Below are 19,128 nucleotides of genomic sequence, written 5' to 3' on the forward strand. Positions count from 1 at the left end.
GCCGATGCGTCAAACTAAACGCCCCAAATGTTTACAGTTTTTACTATGACGCGTTTAGTTTGACGCATCAGCCGTTTGCATTGTGTTGAGGTATGTTCATGTACATCAAAGTTTGCTATACACCAGTGTTTAAGTTTGATGTTTAAACCACTGCTTTACAACACAACTCATGGGCCCTATACACCGTTAAGTGTTTAACCTAAACCCTTTGCCGCGTTCGAAATCTGTTACAGAACCTAAACACTTGTTTTTACAGTGTAATGGGGGTAAGCTGCAGGCAAGTTTGGCCCCTTGCTCTAAATAAAATAACTCGCATTCGTAATTCGACAGGTAAAACGCTGGAAACACGAGAAGAAAAAAAAATGGCAGAATAGTGATTTAGATTCATCCCTTCTAGGAACCTTGTGGTCACAATTTTAGTTGCAAGATGTTAATACTGAGTACCATAAATGGTTATCAAAAACAAAAAAACATACTTCAAAACTACAATGAAATATTAACTCTGAAATGTACAGTAAATAAAGTATACATCTATCGACAGTGTCTGATAATAATATCAATAATCACACGAGAAAATAATAAGTTAATTTTGAGGCAGGAGGTGACAGTATATACAGGAGTCCTTTGAAATATTGTTAACCCAGAACTATTAATCCTTCTTAAAGACACTGGGCACCTTTGATGTGGTAATGTTTTAAAATTTCTACAGCTCTCCATTGCTTGTTTTATTTTGAGTAATTACCAATAGTGTCCAGTGCCTTTAATATATGCTACAAGGCAATGGCGTTGAGCTCAGTCGTAATACAAATCCAACAACCCAAACAACAACACCCACAACAGCAACAACAAACAACAGCAGCAACCCAATGCATGAAAAGCCAGGTAAATTGTTCAGGGCTGGTACAATATTGTCAAGGGACGGTGGCCGTTTCCCTCCCCCCTGAACATGAACAAAGACGGATAATTTCGAGGAAACATTTCACAAGAAATATTGTCAGGTTTTTCGGAAATTATGTTCGTCAAGTTTTTGGGAGGTATGACCACGGATCAATTTACATCAGTTGAAGATGTCGATTAGATTAGTTCTCAAGACACTGCCGCTGAGGGCGTTCGGTGAGGGCAGGCAGTCCCCTGCCAGGGTGTTGTTCGGGGAGTGGGCGGGCATGGCTGATATAGTCAGGACATCGTCGGCTACGGCTGGAGACAATTCGGAGGCGTTCTTCAACTCGCTGTAGGACAGCCCCTCTGAGGTAAATGAGGCGTCATCATCGAGGTCGTCATCGTCGTCCGGAGAGCCCATTATGGACCCCTGCTCAGAGCCGCTGGTGCACCCTCCGTGGAGGCTTGAGACGCCCGCTGTCGTCGACGTCGGGCTGCTACGGCCGTTGGTTGACGGGGATGAGACGGAGGTACCGGTCATGTCTCCCTGGGGAGACGAGCAATCAACGCCTTTGTCACCGTTGGGGTCCTTCTTGAGGAGGCTCCGTCTGTACTTGGCACGGGCGTTCTGGAACCAAACCTGGGAAGGAAGGAAAGTTTGAAACCCAATGATTACTAACTTGATCAGAAAGAATACCGCACCCCAGAAACTCACAGTCATAATTGACTCACAGTCGAAGTCAGGGTGCCTGAACCAATTGTGGGTCAGGCTGACAACTTAAATGGATAACCTGCTAAGCACTTGAAAATCTTGCTCAGCAAAACAGTTTACCAGTCAATATTCCATAGAGTTTAAATTGTTGAGACTGGTGCTCCATTTATTTTTAGCTTTTTTAGCAAAGAAATTTGTCAAGCAGTATTTCTGCTGAACAGCTTTATGAAATTTTACCAGGCGAACTTCTTCTCTTTACGACACTGGGTTCTTTTGCGTGATTTTTATTATTTTATTTTAATACACAACATAAGATGAGCACAGGGGATTAATCGGTTCAGGGTTTGGATTTTTTAATCAGCCGACTTTTTGAAACTGAAATTGAAACCTATCAAATGTTTCTCGCAATATTAATTACCGCTATTGTACATTTTCTTGAACATTTCTGATGCAATCCCAATCAGCTTGATTAATTTGGAAAAACTTACACAGATATGCGGGGGCAAGGTATCGCGTGCCAAACTAATCAACGATCCGAAGTTGTATGGTTTGAATGAATGGCTGTCGGCAGCGCTATAAAAAGGTTTGGAAGAGCCCCTTATACCTTGAAGAAAAACACAATGGCGATCAAAATACCGTCATTTACCTGCAGAACTCTTTTGGTGAGACCAGTCTTCTGTGCGAGCTGTTTGAGGTCTTTAGCATCAGGGTTGTGGTTGATACCGAAGTAAGACTTCATTGTGCGTAGTTGATGATGTTTGAAACTCGTTCTCATTCGTTTCGTACGCTGTGATTGCTGTGACATGTACCCGTCGCTGTCCAGTCCTAGATGTCCGTCAACCCCACCCAAACCTAGAGAAATTAACAGAGAAAAAAATACAGAATTGTTAAAGAGTTATCTCTTTATGGAACTATGACTATCCATGGGTTCTTCACAAGAGATCGCACAAAGATCTCACAAAGAGTTATACTCGAGTTCTATGTAGAAACAAAATCACATGCATATTACTAAGGTGGGATTCGGACCCACATCCTTTGTCAATCTCGAGCAGATGTCTTTAACTAGACCACCGAGATTGCCCGGTAGCTAGGGACAATTTGAATCCTATATTTGAGCAGCGGGAAGCGCACACTGTTTTTAATTTTTGGTGATCAACTTTGTAAAAAGTACACAATATTACCACTGAACTTCTTGTTTCATTTCCAACACAAAACAGTTCGAAATGTTACAATCTCCCCCAAGAAGTCACAATTAAGAGTAACATTATTTTAAAACCAGCAGGAACCCCTGACTTCAACCGGCGCACTGTCTATTCATGTCTACATGTTTTTCGGTTGTTAGTGCGTGTCGTGGTATATCCACAAGTCGTTTTTAGTAGCCGTTTCCACTTAGTTCCCTGTCGTCTCTCGACATGTGGCCTCCCTTCAATGTCAGCGTTTTGGGCTCCACGGTCCGTGAGGAAATGAACCATGACAGAAGTAAGAATTCAATGAAGTTGCAACTATACTACTAGCGAATTTCAGTCAAGTGCATCTCCAACTATATCACGGACTAAACGGCCTTCAAACAATAATTTTGGCGCCACACCTTGCACGTGGTTATTTCTCTCAAGTTTTCCTGTTCTTGTTTGGTTCGTCAATACGTCAATGCGGTATGCTCGACCGTAGAGGGCACTATATTTGGGCAAGCTCGGGGTTAGACTGGGCCTCTGTATTTATCCGCAAGGATAAAGAGAAGTATCTGTTTTACAGAATCAGTGATTTCATTGGACAAGATTTCAATGGATGAATGTGCAGTGACGTAAATTTTCCATATCTGTGTTTTGATTGGTCCGTAGTGACGTTTGGCAGCAAAGCTTCTTTCTGTATATGAATGTACGTGAAAGGTGAAGATGGACGGGGATTGACCAAGGGCAGAGGCCACTCACTGGCGTAATTCACGAGCCTCGACGTGTGACGTCAAATGTAAACGTCTGTATTTGGGCAAGCTCAGGTAGGCCTGTATACAACACTATAGAAAGGAATTTTGATTGCACGGTGCACCAATTTCTTTTGGAAGCGAAATTGAACTTACATCCCCTAGTTTGAATAATATACATAATCATACAACCAGCTTGGATAGACATTTCATAAAGAAATGGTTGATTAATTTTTTGATTAATTTATTTCCTTTCATATCAGGCTTATTTTGATCGTCGCAACAGCAATAAGCAAGCAACTGTGATATAGGCCGACATGTTATGATGTCTCCAAATGATTTCCCCCCTTTGCAAAGTACAGACTGAATTTTCTCTGAATGGATAGCTAATACTCGAATGAAGTCAACAAGCTTTCAAAATGAAACGAATCAATTTGTTTTCTGACTAATCTGGATAAAAAGGACCTTTTATGAATACAAATGTACTTTTTTGTATATTTGACCACAAACAAATTTGTGCCTGAGGTCCAATGTCGTGTCACCTGCGTTGAATGCGTGAATACACGGTCATTTCAATAACCATTGAATAAAAGTCAAACGAATTCAGGCAACCGTGTTCAATGTGTACCCAGCCCATTTAGTTTTCCAAATCGGTCGTGTAATGCGGCTAGTCGCCGCGGTGCCTCGCCTCACAGAACCCCGGTAATGGTAAGGGGACAGCGTCCGGTTGAAGTCGCCGGGCCGGACGCGTCGCTCGCACGGTACGGCCGGGCCGTCACCGAACCACTGGTCCCGCTTCAGCTTGAGGCGCTAAACCGCTCGATCGAATACCAGTACACCGTAATACTGGATTTTAACAAACAGCATAATGTCGTTGAACTCTGAATGTCTTTATTCTGAGCTAATTCGCTGGAAAATAATCACTGATTGAATCTTTTGTTTCGTTTGCGGTGCCAAGAAAAAAAATACAATTATGTGTTGTTCACAGACGTGTTTCGTTTTGGAAGGTATAATCACTATTTTCTTCCTCCATGGTATAATGAATAAATACACGGGACATGAAGGCACCTTGCCGTTCAGGACCGTTGTATTCTTTATAAAATGGTAAACAAACATTGGGTATAAAAACATCCACAAACAACTGCATTGTGCGATATTGTTGGGCAACAGAACATCAAAATAAATAGAGTTGACTTGTTCACATTGAACCCAAAGTTCATCAGACACAAATTACTGTAAGTATCAGTGAGCTTCGTGAGAAACACACACCCATGATGACTGGACAGATCTTTAAAAAACAACTACCTAACAATAACACAAGGGGTATACGGGTTGTTGGCCCATAGGTCGTTGACTTATTCATTCCATATTGGAAACTCTGCAGCAGTAAAACGAAATACACAAACGCCACAAGTTATGGATAATGTGGGTAAATTTTGTGTTCCACCAGCTTCCCAGGCAGAGGCAAGGGTAGACTTGATTCAAGTCCCGTTCTCGTGCGAGAGGTCCCTAAGCAGTCAAAATAGCTATTAGTGGTCCAGAGAAAGGTTGGATAGGGGAGAGGGGGATGCAAAGCAGTTTTCTAGCGATGGCACGGGATTGGGACTTGAGTCAAGTCTAAGGCCAGGGGTGCCCTCTCATCCATTCCATCTAGGGTCGCGCTTTTACAAGCGCTAGCGGATAAGGAGTATTCAATAAGAAAGACTCTTTGTTTCAGAAAGTTTGAAAATACATGCTTAGAAAGTTTCTTTGTTTTTCGACAGTGTCAAAATACATGCCTGTAAAATGTCCATTGGTAAATATTTCACTTTCTTCCTCAATTATCATAACAAGCTGCTTCACTTTCCCCTTTCACAACATCAGAGGGCATGGCACTCAGATGGAACTCCTCAACCAACAGAGGGCGCTACACAATCGAGACCCCAAAACGCAAGGTTTGTTTGTTTTAGATGATCTCCAGTCAAGGGAATTCAGTTCCGAGTCAACACAGTGACCGTTAACACTCGATAAAAACCACCAAAAACGTAAATGGGTGTTTGGCACTTTTCCAGCGAAGAAAGTGTCAAAACAGCCCCCGGTGCCTCTCGAACCCTGTTAAATTGGGATGACCAACTCAAACCACTGTTGCTACACTATTTTGTTGACCCCTCTTCTGGCTTTCAGACATTTTTCGAGTGACAGCAAGGCCATTACGCCCTCATCGGCGCCACTATAGTGCCCTCGGGATACGTGTTTAACACAATCTCAAACTTTGATATCAATATTGCAATGGTCACTATACGGAGATCGGTGATGAAAATTTTGACATTATGACAAAATCAAACATTCCTTTACAAAAAAAGCTCCCACACGCAAAACAACTTTTGGTCCTTCGAAACTGACTAAAATAAGTATTGTTGTCTAAATACTGAATCACAATTTCTTGATTTGTGCAATTCATAATCCCAAACCAGTGTAAGAGAGAGATTGGCTGTTGCAAGCTTGATGTTTATATCCCCTTTTGGGAGTTTGCTGATTTCCCTTGACGGGACCTTATAACGAGCAGAAACTCCAACACGCAGCCTAACAACTTATGGTATTCCTTGGAATAAACCCATTGAGGTGATCTCACATCTCCTACTTCTTTGTCAAGTTTTCTTGCAACCATAAACAACGGCTGAAATTATCATACAATAATCAAAACATGAACATGAGAAAGACAAAGTGTGCGAATGCACTACGATAGTTGGATTATTGCCCGGAATAAATTCTAATGAATATCATCTGGTTTAGACGGCCGCCTCTGCCAAAAATGTCCCCATCTCGAACGTCTGCATAATTATAATGACGAATGTCATCTTTGACATCCATACATGGTTAATTATTCTAAACTGGTATCCATGGATTTGATTACAAGGAACATTGAGCGCGGCCATCTTGAACTGGTTACAGACAGTGAGTTTCTATATACTATATACTATATACTGAAGATGTTAAAGGCATGTGGATACTATTGGTAATAATACTTAAAATCATGTTTAGCATAAAAACTTATTATTTTTAGTAACGAGCAATTGAGAGCAGTTGATAGTATAACACATTGTGAGAAACGTCTCCCTCTATAGGTTTTGAGAAAGATGTAATTTCTTACTAAAAAAAATTAAAACGCTTCAGGCCTGATGTCTTTTATTATTAGTTTAGGCATCTTAAAGCACACATATTGTGCAACAATGGTGTTTTAGCTTTCTTTATTCTCTCGCGAATTCGATGACCAATTGAGTCCAAATATTCACAAATTCGTTATTGTATGATGTTGTGATACACCAAGTGGGAATACTGGTCTTTGACAATTCGTTCCCAGCGCCTTTAAGAGGAGCAGCCAGACTACAAGGCTTTATGATCATGAAAGCTGCACTGAGAGCTTGAACAATCGAAGGCTAGATTTGTCAGACCTTCTTGTGGTTGCAGAGCAGTCATTTTGAATTAGTTCCATCCGCGGTCATTGTAGCAATGGGACTGAAACAAGAGACAGATGAAGAGAGTTGCAACAAGGCCTCCTGTATCTACCACCAAGTTGTTTTAATTATTCCTTTAAAAATAATTCGGGCGAAAACTAGAACTTAAATGCACTGGACACTATTGGTAATTACTCAAAATAATCGTTGCCACAGAAAACTTATTTGGTAACGAGGAGTGGAGAGCTGTTATTAGTATAAAACATTGTGAGACACGGCATGTGTACAACAATAAACAAATCTTAAGATAAAATGGCAGCACCTAATTTTAGAGCGGCCTTTTTGAACTGAACGCACTTATGGACCTTAATGTTGCGAGCGGAGAAGGGTACCAGACGAGCTGCCAGGGCATATGTTCAAATACATCACATGCGAATCTTGAACTGCTTACTGTTGAAGGCTACTCTAGAGAGCACAACCCTCATTAGGAGTTCCATTTGTCTCCCCAATGCTAAACGGAAATGCTAAAACAAGGAAGCGCCACCGGCGGCCATCTTGAACGATTCAATTCGCCAATCTGTCCCGGACTGTCACCGCTAATGCGCATTAGCCGGACTCTAGTAACGACTTTGGACGTTTCTGATTTGCAGATGAAGGACGCGATACGGCGGCGTGTTCCGGTGGGGGCGGGCGTCAGGAGCTCCGGAGCGGGGATAATTCGGCCGGCCCGGACATCCTTGAGGTCTAAACGAAACCAAACTTTCTTCCTCGACCGGAGGATCTTATTCGAGACAGGATGAGGGGACAGAAGCAAGGGCCTAGGTTTGATGGCACGGTACAGGGGCGAATGTTTTTTTTGTTTTCTTTTCTTTTTTCTTTTTAACTTGGCCGGCTTGGATAAACGAAAAAAACTCCCCGACGCATGTTCCATGTTGCGTGCAAACAACATGTACAGTACTCTAAAAGCAAAACTCTATGGTTAATGGTCTGACGTTTCGACCCTAGCAGAGTCTTTCTCGTTAATGGCCGGACGTTTCGGGAGCAATAACGGGAGCGGGGGCGAGCTTGAAATAAATCTTCCGTTCGCTCTGAATCCTTAGAAAAAATGAGTGTATTTTATCCACACAAAAAAATACTGAAGGTCCTGATGTCTAAATATAATATATAGTAATTAGATTGAAATAGTTTGTTCAAAAATAAAAATAGAGATGGAGTTAGGGAAAGAAACCACACTAGGCTTGCGGACAAACTAATACCATGAGATATTTTTAGCTCAATTATTGCAAACAATGCACATACAACTACAGTGAAGAGCCACACCATATACATTCAAAATATTACTTGATTTTGGTAGGACATCATGTAGTCGCATACTTGAAGGAATCTACAATAACTAATCTAAAAGTGCAATTACATACAACTTACAAAAGAATATCTTGAATAATATTATTAAAAACTTTACTTTTATTTTTAAACCAGATTTTGTTCAGATTTGTGCTTAAACTTGGTGTTTGTTCCGCGCACTATACTTATTTGTAGCCACTTCCTTTGGTGCAATATTTCCTAAATTGTAAACACTTATGTGGCTGTTCGGCAGTGTTGAAGTACAAGTTTATTTCACTTGAATTGTTCTCTGTGGGTTTACTGTTTTAAGGGGAATAGTGGAATCACCGATGGGGTTGTAGAGTAAAAAACATCCCCAAATAAATAAACAAAAGAGAAAGTTATCACAATTTGACTCGGGTAATTCCTAATTTAATAAGAAACCTAAACTGGGACGCGATTAATAAATGATTCCAGAATATAGTCATGCAACAGTCGTAGAGAGGCCTCGCCAAATTCAAACCTGTTGTTAAAGAGAGAGTGCACGTGACAGATATCCATTTTGAAAAGGGGAAAGGTCCCATTTGACGGCGACATATTGCTGGTGCCAGCAGCGGGTTAGAGCCGGCGCGCCGGGGGGAAGACAGGGCCAGTCAGAGCCCTTGACTGGTCAACTCTCATCTCGGTCTACGAAAGCTACAACCGAATCTAGTAGAGAGAGAAGTTTTGAAGTGGGACAAGAATAATTTGTCATCAACTACACGAGACAATTTGTTTTGTTCGAAAGGGGGGGGGGGGGTGAGTCTGAGAGGGCCTTCTTGAGTGCGTGTTTTAGGGGTTGATGTGACCGCATTTTTGTAGAGGGGTGGACTAGGCTATGTGGGTCAAATGCGGTTTGTCGATCGTCTTGGAATTGAAGACATTTCAGAGTGTCAAAAAGAGAAGGGGAACATGAAAACTTAAAGGCACCAGTGATATTATTACGCAAATTTTAGGAATAGGGCTACAACAAACAACCTCTTGTGGGGGAAAATTTCTTCAATAGGGCTACAACAAACAACCTCCTGTGGGGACAAATTTCTTCAATAATGCAGAAATGCAAATTAGGCCTACATATCTTTCTCGATTACTACAGTTACTTCATCATGTTGTCAACTCATTCATATTTCTCTATACGGGCACGTTTATGGCGTACGATTTTTTTTTTTAAGATAGCCTGCAGCACCCCCAAATAGTGTGCCGTTGAACGTGTCTTTTGACCGGCACACTCGCTAGGTCAGTGACCATGGTGTCCCCGTACTGCCCCATACAAGGTTGGGAATGTTTCTCTTCTTTTTACAACTTTTCCGTCAAATCAGCACGCGAGAGTAATCATAAAAATGCTGAAATTATTCCGCTCTTGTGGTTCCATTGCTGGTACAAAGAATGGACTTCCTTTTACGATGCATTAGTGCCAAAAAAGTCTTCAGTTTAAAGCAGGGGTACGGTAACTGCGAAAGTTAAGAAACGGAACAACACAACTTGCGTTTAACTGTGTAAAACATTGACCGCATCTTTAGTGCGTATCAAAGCGCCCTTTTAATTTGAACTTTGTTCTATACAGAGCTGCTTTGGCACAGCTAAACACAACACGCTTACTGGAATAAGGTTACCAGCCATAACAAATTTTCAAATGTACAATCTTTGACTGGTATCCTGCTTGTATTTGCTGAGCAGAAAATTTAAAGTAATTTTCAGCTCTATGATAAGATGGACCGTAATAAAAATAATAATGAACCATTTTTGTAGAGCGCATATCACAATCACAGAGAAGTCCCTAATGCGCTTAGAGATGAAAACACAAGAGAAGCAAAAGTTAATAGAGATGTGAAGTAAATACAAAAGCTAGCTCCACGGTGGAAACTTGCACAAGAGCGAGAACCACAGTGACAAACAAATTATGACAAAAGGTTTTCAAAGACCTCCCACCCGAGTAAAATGTCTGTGATTTTGTTTACAGAGTATACAGCGCTTACACACACTGGGGTAAAGGTAAAAACAAACTTTACAGTTAAGCACAGGGACTTTGTTTGGGTAAGTAGTAAATCTAAACATTTTGACATTGAACTCTCAGTGACTATGTTCCCGGAATCATTCAAGTGAAACAGTTATTGGTGGAAATTCCCTGAATTTTTTTATTTATTTATTATTTATATATATATTTTTTTAAATTCTTATTATTCACGGGTTTCTGAATGTTCATGTTTATTTGTACAATAATGTGCTAAGGGGCCAGGGGTGGATTTCACAAAGAGTTAGGACTAGTCTTATCTCGGGTTAGGACGAATTACTCGTCCTAACTTAGGACTATCCATGCAATTTGTATATCTCCTAGGACTAGTCCTAAGTTGGGACTAGTCCTAACTCTTTGTGAAATCGACCCCAGGGGGTTGTTGTGTATGTACTATGTAAAGCTGAAAAGATTTAAGTGAGAGAAGAAAAATGTATAGTGAGGGTAAAACTTGTCACAATGGTCGGCTATGGTCGGTATAAAAAATGAAGATAATAACGGGGTGGGGGGGGGGGGGTTCTGCCGGGGTTAACGGTCTGTGGGACCTACCTGGAATATTAATGTGAACCCACCCTAGAAAAGAACCCCCAATTTTTCAAAAGGTATTAGTGTAAAAGTTAATGTTTAGTTAAGGGTCCTAAGCACAATTGAGTTATGGCCGTCGTACTAATTTAAAAATCACCGGACTCGGGAAAGTACTGAGTATACAGTAATAACACACATCGGTGTACGGGTACAAAACAAGATTAATTATTTCAAAATCATTCGGAGAAACTTTCTTATGTCTCAAAATCTGTATTTATGTTCATTGAGAGAGATAGTGATATTCATAAATTACAAAATACTAAAACGGAAGGGGAACAATAAAAGAAATTAACTATAAACAATGATCCAACATTATTGAAAAGAACACTGTTACATGTGTTTTTTGTTCTAATATCTATCTACATATTTCTGCACTCATTTCAATCTTGCAATACAAAAATGACCCTTTTGAAATGAAATTAATGGCAATTATAATATCGTGACATTTTATACAAATTTCATAATTGCATTGGTTAAAACAAATAACACCAACAACACAAAACCAACATAGATTTTGTTATACAAAATGATGACTAATTTGGGATGTCACACCGGGGGCTGTATCCATCGTGCCATACACCTCGGTCCTGCCCCCCTGCACACGTGTTTTGCCCGGCCGGGTTTAGGGACGTGACTTCGCCTGGGTTTTTACGGGCCGGACGGTGGTCATGTGGGCGCTACAGTGTTAAACGATTCCTTCATGCTAAGAGGGTAATGTGACGAGAATTATATCCAATTACAGAAAATTGAAATACTTGGTGGGGGTGTTGGGTTGCAGTTGGGTTGTAGTCTCGTCTGTCTGTGTAGGTTATAGTCGATACTGTTGCCGTATCGGTTTGGATAGTATCGATATTAGGGTGGGTTAGAAGAGGCGCGTTGCCTTTGTATTGGGCGCTTTTAGGCTATAAAAAGCGTTTGCTATAAAACGAATGGTTGGAAAGATAATTTAGAAGTAGAAAATAATTATTCATGTAAACATCCATTGAAATTGCGTGGTGTTTGTTTAAATTCATGACAGACAAAAATTATACCACGGTTTGGGAAATGTCCACAGTTGGAGAACGTGTACAACACCAAAGGAAGCTGTTGCAAGAAAAGTTTTGAACGAAATAGGGACAATAGGAGGTACACGGTTTTGCAGGCGTATCTAACGGTACTTATAATATTTCGAGTAGGAAACCTTTGTTCAGAGTGTAACATATCATACACGAATTCAACTCTGTGGTCTAAATGGTCAAAATAGATACACTGCTATCAAAACATTATAAATAAACAAAACATTTGCTATAAAAAGTCATTATTTTGTTAACCTTAAGGAAATTGGGTTAATGGTATTGATCAAGTTCAAGGTTCCAAGATGAGACGGCTTCCGTCTGACGGACGTCTTGAAGTAGATGGGTCTGAACATGAGTCAAGTTGAGGCAAGGGGCTTATCCGGCGACTGTTTCGTGTATAATTATTTTGATGTCGTGATGTAGGCCTACTATTTATAGTATAGTCTCGTCAACGATGAAAACCAGGCTGCAGATTTTCGTTTTGTGGTTTGCGCAAAAAGCAGGTGGTATGCTCTCTTTTTTTAATCATTGTCTTTCGTATCATACTTAATTTGTTTAATAGTACACCCCAAACAGTCGTCGGTGCTGCTCGCTCAGCAAGAAAGTATAAGTCCGGCCAATAAGAACAGGGGTTATTGAAGGCTTCGGGAGAGAACGAAATCCCGGTTTATATAAAGAATGCTACGACGCCGAGACCGCAGACGACAGTAAGTAGAGAATGGGCGGCAACCCCGCAGTGTGGACAAATTGGGTAACAGCAAGTGAGCTTTGAAAGCTGAGCTATGCATCCCAGCGAACGGTATTCAGAAACGTAACACAAAACCATTGCACACACACACAAGTTTTACTTTACAATACTGGAAGAACCCGGGCTTATATAATATCACTATCATAAATCGGTGACTAACCCGTCATAGAGCATCAACATCACCATCTGAGATGTATTTAAATTCAATCTGATTCCCCTACAGAAAAAAGAGAAATTCTTACAGAAAAAACTTCAAGACCTATCCAAACAAAGCATAGTTATGCTCCCCGAGGTTTGTGCGGTAGGACTACTACAAGGCCGGGGCGAACGAGAGCAGGAGACCGCTGGGAGGACCCGGGGTCCCGCCACCGCCCACCGGGCGGAGGAAAGATACCCCGAAGAAGATATCCCTGGACTTTTTGTTCTTCTGTCTTCTACTGTTTGGTTTCAGGGGGATTATTTTCTGGAGAGATATATTTCTTTTTGGAAAGGGAATCCGCAAAATGATTTGGCCTGAAGGTCCTTTTGGTGGTGTTTTCGTATCGTGTAAAATGTATGTTGTCTTAAGAGCGGAGAGAAGTTTTGGGGTCTTTTTGTGCACAGAGCTCGACTTTTAAAGAGAGTTTATTTCGGACTCGGTGAAAGGTATTCGGTGTCATCTTTGCAGTTCTGTGTTTAAAAAAGAAGCAAGACAGTTCAAGACAAACACTACCTGGCAAGTAGATACACACATGGTGTTACCGCAAACCAAATAAAAAAACTAAAAGTCAAATAAAAAAACTTTAACTTTAGAGAACTGTCGATCTTGCATTATATTCTCAGTTCTAAAAAGAACTGTCCTGTTTGTAACTACTACCTTGGCAGATCCGGAAGGTACGGTTATTGGCTGAGCCTACTTATTTAGCTTTCAGAATATCGTTATTAATTTCTCTTTACTCTTTACTCTGATGTAATGGAAACAAACCACAGTAAATTGGGAGATTGTCGCCATCAAGAAACGAACAGGAGAACTGACCCAAGATTCATGAAGCTTGTAATATATCACAGTTTATTCGACTCGATGTGGAGCAGTGCCCCTTTCCCAGATTGATATTAATGATGATGAAGATACGAGTGAAGACAGACAAACACTCAAACAAGAAGTTCACTCTCCATGTCTCCTAAACAAATCCTAAGAGGGGAGGATAGGGAAAGGGAATAATAACGGGAGGTTGGAACAGATGTCTAGGCGACGTTTGCGAATGAAATGCCTGGTGCATCGTACGGTGGAATTCGGCGGGGTGTTTGTATTAAAGACGCGAGGCAGTTTATTGACTTAACTTTCGCAAAAATAAACCGAACAATCTTCTCTACATGCTTGTGTCTGTACACTTCGAACACGCTAAACGTTGGGTTCGAATAGTAACGATGTTTGTGTACGTTTTTGTATTAAGTAGGACGTAGCCATGCTCCCACGAATTATGGTAGCTAAAGTCAGTTTATAAATTGAGTGTTTAGTGTCTTCGGTACTTTGAAAGGCATGGTGCTAATACAAGAAATGCAGACTATCTTTTAAGATTGCTTGTGCTAAAGTTTGGAATAATAATTATTGTCTTCTATTTGTCTAGTGTGGTGTTAGTGTTCGCTATTTATGCCCCACGGTGTAAAACAGGTTTTGCTGATCTTTAAATCCTGTACAAAAGATAATGCAATAAATAATACATAAATTATATAGGGTCAACAATTTTTTTTCAAAATCTTTAAATCAAATTCGTCTATAATTCTCCTGACAATAAATCACTCAGGTTATTTTAGGTAGTGATGTTTAATCACCCCCATCTGATTGTAGTCGTGTTACAGTTATGTCAACATAACAACAAAGGTGGGCACAACTCTGAAGATTTATTAGGATTGGATGAAGATTTGTACAAATTCGAGATTTACAGATGATCCCAACAGAAATGAGAAAAGAAACACTCTTTGAATTGAGGTTTCCTCAATGACCCCCCCCCCCATGTTGTATATCTAAAGTTCAAATCGACAACCCCATGTTCACTCCACAGTACAATGAAACCCTGTTAGATATGATTCTGCTCACCATATTTCATCAACGGTGAAAAAATGTCAGTGGCAGTGAAAGCCGCCCCAATCTCAACACTGACCTCAGTTGACCCCATGACCTCAGAGGTCAAACGCAAGGGGCCACTGGAGACCCTCCCGTCTACTCCGCAGATGGGGGCTTGGAGAAAATGAATTTCACGCGTCCCGAACTTTGTCACGAAACATAGGATCGCGATATGTCACCTAGCTGGCCACGACCCCTGTATTATATCCGTCATAGATTCAAATCGACCATAAATCAAAAGTTTTTCTGGAGAGGGGGTTCGTATACCAGCAATAAACACTACCGTACTCCCTCGAGATAACGCGAGATCTCGGTTAGTGGAAGCGAGACTCGGGCATAAATCTTCCCCGGGTTGTCGAGTTTGGCGGACTGCCTTTCGACATGGGAAATGAGCGCTCGTAAATTGGACGGAACATTGGGCAGGTTGCGACGACAGCAACCTTCAGGGTGCGCGGCAGTGGGGTGCTCCCTGGACGTTTCTCGCGGGGCGGTGAGTGGGCTACGTCAGGTGAGTGTATACGGGCGGTCGATGTGGCTGCGCTGTGCGCTAAAGGAAAACGAGAAACGTCTTGCACCAAGACTAGGTGCTCCCTCGCCAGGCACAGCACCCGACCATTCAACCCTCAGTGAGGAGGGTGTACTTGGATCCGACTGGGATATATAAGGAGGTCGATTGATGGGGGGTTGATGCGGGTGACTGCGTGTAAAAGTGGGGGAGGCAGAAAGGGGGGGGGGGGGAGAGAACCAGGGCGCACCCTAATAACATGGTTGGTTTGGGTGACTCTTTAGTGTTGTACTGGGATCTGGCTGGGGATGTATAAGGAGGTCGATGGATGGGAGGTTGACGCGGGTGATTGGATGTAGGAGTAGGGGGAGGCAGAGAGGGAACGACAACGGCGCACCTTAATAACATGGTTGGTTTGGGTGACTCTTTGTAGGAGGTAGACGAGATTGTGGCTACGATGAGCAAAGGTTTGAGACACAGACACAGCGTAATGTTAAAGTAGGGTGATGGGGTGGATGGGTGTCAGGGCTGAAGAAGGTGGAGGGAAGTTTCACCCAGAGAACGTCTTTCGATTTGGGGTAATGGGTGGGGAGCGATCAACTCGATGACCAATTGAGCTAATTGTTTAGTACAAATTTGTAATTTTTTGCATGATTTTGGGACACATCTAAGTGAAGATACTGGTCGATGACAAATACCAAAAGTCCATATCTAAGATGTTTTTCTTCCACGATGATTGCCGTTATAAAAAGGCAATGCCGTACAAACTTTGCCTCTTTCTTGCCCACTGTTAATGAGCCCCTCATAAGTTCATTCCAGTTCATCCATACAAGTAATGAGAACGTTCACTCTACGGCTGATGAATGACAACATACAGAGAGGCCTGCATTGAAACACACACACACACAAAGACATTTAAAACATGAAATAGTTAGCTGATAAATAACACCATCAAATAAAAACGTCAACCTGTAAATGGTGCGAAGACACCGCGATCTTTATTATACACAAATTTTGTATGTACAAACCTCGTAAAGAATACTATTTTTTTATTTACTCGCGAAGGGTGTGAGCGATAATTTACACACGTGTAGGGGCCATGGTGTTTAGAGGGGGTATCGATGTCCATATCCCGGGGCCATCCTATTCCATCAAATAAATTTCAGACCACGGGTGACCCATCAACTCGGACATGACCCCCAGGGGCCGCAAAAAGGGGCAGCATCAACAAGGAGTTGTTGCCTCTTGCTGCCCCCATGGCTAAGACGGGAGGGACACCCCTCCGGACTACAGGCAATAATGTATGTAATATTTACTGAAATTGACTTGGAGCATGGGGAAGACTATACCCTCCATGCTTGGAGCAACCACGGCCGGTGTGCACGTGGTGTTTAGGTTTAGAAACCGGTCAAGGTTTGATTATGTCAGCTCAGAAAATAATTAAAGGCAGTGAACACTATTGGCAATTACTCAAAATATTTATAAAAAAATAAAATCTTACTTTGTAACGAGTAATGGGGAGTTGTTGATAGTATAAAACATTGTGAGAAACGGCTCCCTCTATAGTGAAGTAGTTTTCGAGTAAGAAGTAATTTTCCACGAATTTGATTTCGAGACCTCAGATTTAGAATTTTGAGGTATCGAAATCAAGCATCTGAAAGCACACAATTTCGTGTGACAACGGTGTTTTTTCTTTCGTGAACTCGCAACTTCGACGACCGATTGAGCTCAAATTTTCACAGGTTTGTTATTTTATGCATGTTGAAATAAAGCAAGTGGGAAGACTGGTCTTTGACAATTACCAATAGTGTCCAACGTCTTTAAAGTCCTTCATCGGAAATTGAAAGTTGGCTTCTAAAAGAACCCCATAATAATACGGGCTAGTTCGTGGTTCAAATCATAAAACTTCTGCACATCGTCTGGTCACACCCTCCTAAATGCAAGGGCAAAATGGCTTAACCCTTCGCTGTTATTTCTAGTTTACTGTTTAGTCGCATTGAAACTGTCAGTTTGATGAACGTGTGGTTTTATGGTGTAAAAACAACACACCCTTCGCCATGGTGTAAAAATACACAACAGTTTATGATTATTTATGAACTCTTAGTCTTATACTCATGGTAAGAGACGATCATTTTTACAAACATTATTTTGAGTAATATTACCAATACTGCACATGTTCAGTGCCTTAAAGTAAATATAATAGTATAAATATATTTATAGTAAATATTTGAACTACAAATTCATTATTCACACAGATACGAGAATGTTAAAGGACATTGCAGCATAGCTTTTAGGTTTTTCAGGGTGGGTTGGGACAACCTTCAAGTTCGCCATCTGTTCCTTTAACTTTAAGACAGGGGGAGTTCCTGAGTTTATTTAATCTTCCATACCGGGGTCTCGGCGTTGTTGTTGGAAGGGTATGAGGCAAAACAGACCGCAAAGAAGGCGAAGTGGGGTTAAGTTTTCCCAATCCGCCCCCTGACCTTAACCCCTGGATCAGGTTTCACGGTCTCTCCCCGGACGGGAGCTGTGTGACGTGGGGGCTCACGGGCCGATCGACGGTATCAGTTTTAGTCCTCCTACGAACCCCTAGAAACTCTCCTCGACGATTCTCCATGTAGAGAGAGAGAGGAAATAAACATGAAAAATCCTCCAGGGCTTTTTCACCACCTGAGTAAACTGTACCTGCGTCAAGCATAACCTCATAAATCAAACCGGTCTTTACTTTATAAATAAAAGGTTTTTATTTTTTACGTCGAGTCGCTGAGTGTTTCATATTTTTTTAAGAAAACAGTAAACCTCCGGTATACAACTATGTATGAACCTCCTTGGGGAGATGTGTTGGTTGTGCGAAGAACCGGTGTGGTATCGACGTTTCGATTGGTATATGGAGCTTGTCTTCAGAAGAACTCAATATTTTAGTTTTCCTCAATGCAGATAACTTAAAACAGTGGCGAACTGTTTTGTTTAGTTGCCTTTTTTGTCCCTTTAAACCTTTCTCCTCATCGCGTTGGAGGACAGCAACCTTCTCCCCAGGTCACAAGAGACCAACTCAGCGCAATAGGACAACAGGGACACGGGTTAATGGATCTGGGGGCGACGTGATTTCTCCCTTTCCAATGAGCACAAAGGCACGAACTGACAAATTGGTTATATAGGGGGGTTAGAAGGGCTGTGTAGCAAGTATCCGAGTATAGGAGAAGGAACGAATTGGCTCGTCTGACGAATGTGACATGTTAGACAACTCGAGTTGTGACTGGTGATTTGTAAATGTCCATCTCGGTTTGTATCAACTTATCTGATTGGCTGGCTTGAGCGTGGTGCGCCTTTGTCGTGTATCCAAGCTGACCACTGATATTTGATATTATAGAATTAGGACAAAGCTCTCCATTTTATGGAGGTTTGAGGTTTTGAAATTCGCGGTGAAGTAATTCATGCAAGGACTGGGGGGGGGGGGTACACACATAAGCACAATGTTTAGATTGTCCCCCATATCAGGTTCATGTCCCAATTTCATGGAATTAGCTAAGCACAAAAAGTAGCTAAGCACAACAAAATTATATTTACCAGGGTTCCCAGTCATAACACCATGTCAAATAAACAAGGTTTCCGTTTGCGGATTTGCGACGCAAACAAAACAAAATGGCCGCGCCATGACATTGTACAATTCCATACTTATTTCCCTTTACTTTAAACCAGTTTCCATAACAGATTGCCAGAGTTTCTTAGGGATAAAAGAAAAGGCCAACACAGAATATGGAATGCAGATGGGTTTTTTGTTTGATGGCAGCGACGAAAGATTGAAGGCGACATCA

General features: G+C 41.5%; 1 protein-coding gene across 1 annotated transcript; it reads right to left on the bottom strand.

The window, feature by feature from the left end:
- Nucleotides 1-692: 692 nt before the first annotated feature.
- LOC117303311 (insulin gene enhancer protein isl-1-like) lies at nucleotides 693-17,930 on the bottom strand. The gene is made up of 4 exons (XM_033787478.1): nucleotides 17,862-17,930; nucleotides 3,180-3,300; nucleotides 2,238-2,443; nucleotides 693-1,519 (listed from the first exon to the last, which is right to left on the bottom strand). Exons 1-4 carry the CDS (start codon nucleotides 17,928-17,930, stop codon nucleotides 1,058-1,060), a joined length of 858 nt encoding a protein of 285 aa, XP_033643369.1. The 3' UTR covers nucleotides 693-1,057.
- Nucleotides 17,931-19,128: the final 1,198 nt, after the last annotated feature.

This window comes from Asterias rubens, chromosome 19 (genome assembly GCF_902459465.1).
Source record: "Asterias rubens chromosome 19, eAstRub1.3, whole genome shotgun sequence".
Taxonomy (NCBI): domain Eukaryota; kingdom Metazoa; phylum Echinodermata; class Asteroidea; order Forcipulatida; family Asteriidae; genus Asterias; species Asterias rubens.